Consider the following 4,025-nt stretch of genomic DNA (forward strand, 5'->3'; position numbering starts at 1 on the left):
TTCAAATATACCAGCTGCTCAGAGGGAGAACGATAGACAATCTCCTTCTGTGTGATTGACAGCCTCTGAAAACTAGGGCACACAATTACAGTGCAACTACTACATCGAAAGATCAGAGCGTTTCTGGATAGCATTAAATATTGACTCAGTGTCCAAATTTCTCTAATTGTTTTATAAGTTTGTTGTGGGTTTGTTTTTGTTTTTTTTACTTTCTTCAAGTTCAGGGGTCAAGCAGGTCCATACATTTCAAGTAGTTACAATGCATTTGAAGTCTCTCTTACTCGTCGGTTGCCCCCCTCCCCTCCAGTTTGTTTTTTGTCCTGTTAAGTTAGGATTTTACTGAATTGCATCATGTCCCTGGGCATTACTGAACTTGTCCCCACACCTGTTTCTGTCTAGAGGCTGGGTCAGACTCAGGTTTAGGGAGGAGTTTTTGTTTGTTTGGGGTATTTCCCCTCCCAAGGTAACTTTGGCAGGAGGCCCAGGACCTCTGTCTGGCTCTCTCTTGTTACCAGCTGTGAGTAATCGCCATCAAGAGCTATGCTTCAGTTTTTTAATTCGTTCCCTTGCTGGGTTTTTACGGTTTCATGAAGTATAATTAACATGCAGTGAATTGTAGCCATATAATGTGTACCATTTCATAAGGTTGGACCTCAGTTCTTACTCATGGGACTCTCACTGTAACCAAAAAAAGAGAACAGCTGTCTCCAAAGGGGTCTTTGTACCCCTTTGGGCTTCTTTACTGCCGCCTGCTCCCCTCACCCAGACTATCACAGACCTGCTTTATTTGAAGTTTCTAGAGCTTTATGTAAATGGAGGCAGACTGGTGGCATAGTCTGCAGTTGTGCATTTGCCCATGGTTCGAACCCACCTGTGACTCTGAGGGAGAGAGAGGCGGTCCTCTTGTTAAAATCTATAGCTGCAGAAATCCGCAGTAGGATCACAATGTGGCAGAATGGACGCACCCACTGTGAACTTGTTTATGTGTGTATGTTGAGAGAGTTCCTTCTAAAGTCTGCAAGCAAGTGCTTTCTTTGTTGCTTATATGATTTGCAAATATTCTTTCTCAGTCTGTGCCTTGTCTTTTCATTCTCTTAATGGTGTCTTTCAAGAAGCAGGATTTTAGATACATAGTTCGAATCCACCAGAGGCTCCACTGGCTCCTGTGCCTATTGGATCCGATTAGACTGCACACAAAAAGAAGGAAAAACCAAAACAACAAGAACAAGAAGAAGAAGCAGGATTTTTACATTTGTATAAAATAAAATTTATCAATTTTTTTTCATGTACCCATGCTTGTAGGTGCTGCATCTAAGAAGTCTTTTCATAATCCATGAAGACGACTGAGGGGATTTTATTGTTTCTGCTTTTAATATTTTCTTTTACTGTTGAGATTCAACCAAAATTCCACTGCCCTCAAGTCATGTGTGACTCATACGATGCACTGTCAGGTTCTGTAGCCATGAATGTTCCTGAGGAGACAGCCTCTTGCTCTCTTGGAGCTGCTGGAGTATCCAAACCGCCAAGCTTTAGATTGGCAGCCCAGCACACAATGCACTATGCCATCAGGACTCCGCATTGAGAGTATGCACAGCACCATAACTACCACATCAACAGCCTCCGAGCACAAGTCAGTGGCACTGGTGACTGAACCCATGGCTCCATCATTCTCATCCTCTATTGCTGAATAGCTTCTCTACCATGAATTCACTGTCGCCTAAGTCTATCTAATCTTTTAAATTGCTGTTGTCACTTTGATGCCATTCAAGTATATTTTAAAAGAGCATAATGCTCAAGGCAGATTTCTTTTTCTTACTAGTTAAGATAAATTATTGTTTTTCAGAAGACTTTAAGAGATATTTTTTGTGGGTTTCTCTCCCTTCCATAACTCCAGGAAGTCTAGAATCTACAAGAATATGAAATTCTAAGAAGCTGCAACTGCAATCTCAGAGATGCACGGTTCGAATCCACCAGATGCTCTGCTGGAGAAGGAGGAACAATCTCCTCCTGTACCAGTCAGATCTGACTCGACGGTACACACAAAAAATAATGAAATAAAATAAATTTAAAAAAATAAATAAGTAAACATAAAAAAGAATATGAAATTCTGTCTTTCATTTCCTCCCTTTTGATCAAAATTTTTCAATAGACTCTTTGATCAAAACGTTCAGCAATGGTAGCCAGGTACCATCTGGCTCTTCTCTGATGCACAGAAAGGCAGTTGCTTACAGATGCGATTAGCTATAGAGAGGATCACTGAATTTTGAAGCAGACCTTGACTTACAGGATGGAGCAGGAGCTGGCCAGTCTTTTTCTGTCGTACAAGGTTACTATGAGTTAGAATGGACTTGATGGCATATAACAACAACATAGTTTGCTTGCCAGTTCTCATCTTTACCATCTTCTCATTCCCCCTACTCACAGCCATCCGGTCATTCCCCAAGGAAAGAGTAAAATTGCCCATAGAGTTTGTCAGGCTGTAGGTCAGTATGGAAGCGGACTGCTTCCTCTTTCTCCCACAGAGCAGGTGGCGAGTTAAAACTGCTGAACTTTGGGTTAGCAGCTGAGTGCCTTAACCACCACACTACCAAGGTTTCCTCCCTTCCTACTGAGAAGTAAGATAGGCTTTCCCCATCTAGGGCTGGGGAGAGTGAACCCTGTGTCAGTTAGGTAATACCATGTAGTGTTAACAGTTCTTTCTATCCAGGCATCCTTATAACTAGCTAGAAAATTGGGTCACTTCTCTCGAATTCCGCATCCCCTTCTGTAGCCTGGGGTGATATAGGCCTATCTTCTTAAGTTGGGTAAAGGTTAAGAGAGTTAAGGCAGAACAAGTACTGAAACACTGGTAACTAGTATTGTTGTTGTTAGATGCCATTGAGTCAAGTATGATTCATACTAACCATATGGTCAGCCGACCTGCCTATTCTGTGTCATCCTCATCATCTCTAACGCACTAGAACCTATTGCAAAAGTCACCATGTCAATCCGTCTTGTTAGAGGACTTCTCCTTTGTCATAATGTTTGTATATTACAAATCATGGTTAGAGGTCTTAACTATTCCTCATTCCATTCTTTTGTTTTCAGACAGATATTGGGTTTGTCTACTATTCTCCAGGTAAGTAACAGTTATGAATATGTGTATCATTTGAGAAAAACCAGGCCAGGTGGCAAAATGCCTCCACATCCTCTTCTCTCCAACACATGGGGCAGAACATTAAAACACATGAATTATTTTCTATACTTGGTAATAATTTACTATGCCTTATGATATCTCACCCACCTTTATAATACTAGCATGTGGTTCAAATATTAACATTTTGTTGCAACCTGGAACTTGATTTCTAATTTTTTAAATCAAGGTTGAGGGAACTGAAGTTAGAGATTTCCACTGACTTAACCATAGCATAACAGGCTGAGGTTGGACTTAGGGTTTGAGGAAAAGTATACTTGTATAATATCTTCTTCCAGACCAGGTCAGTAGCAACCATCGGCTCCTAGGGTGGGAAAGAGGGGTCTCTACTTTACAAAGACACTCATTGGCAGCCTTGTGATGGACTATCATTGCCCAATGATTAGGCTGACTCCTGCTTTCCTTCAGGAGCTCTGGAAGACACGCCCATAGCCATTATCTGGGAACCAGAATTCATGAGACCAACTTCCCACCCTGTAAATAAAGACTGCTTCAGGGATAGTGCACTGATCTTCCATGACTCTGTTTCCCAAGGTCACACGCTGCTAAGGGAGTGGCTAGGCCTCAGCCTGCCAGAAGATCCGAACAGTGGCATTAGAGGCTACGTGAAAGCAACCATCTGTGTCCTGGGTGTGGGGGACCAGGCCATGGTGAGCCACCTTGCACTCAGCTCAGTCACGTTCCCATGGCACTGCCATCCTTGGAGGACCCCTGCACTTACAAAGTGGCTTTTAAAAATTTTTTTAAATTATTATTATTAATTTCAATGAACATCTACAGAGATTTTGGAATTCCATTCATTCATTGTTGCACTTTTCTCCCCACCCATCCC

General features: G+C 42.0%; 1 protein-coding gene across 1 annotated transcript in view; it reads left to right on the plus strand.

Moving 5' to 3' along the window:
- Positions 1-4,025, plus strand: part of FER1L5 (fer-1-like 5 (C. elegans)) — an 87,490-nt gene that overhangs the window by 30,829 nt on the left and 52,636 nt on the right. The window contains 2 exon segments of the mRNA XM_006900714.1: positions 3,088-3,118; positions 3,728-3,843. Of these exon segments, the coding sequence (XP_006900776.1) occupies positions 3,088-3,118; positions 3,728-3,843 (147 nt within the window).

This window comes from Elephantulus edwardii, unplaced genomic scaffold (genome assembly GCF_000299155.1).
Source record: "Elephantulus edwardii isolate Elephantulus edwardi_28Jun2011 unplaced genomic scaffold, EleEdw1.0 scaffold00291, whole genome shotgun sequence".
Lineage (NCBI taxonomy): Eukaryota > Metazoa > Chordata > Mammalia > Macroscelidea > Macroscelididae > Elephantulus > Elephantulus edwardii.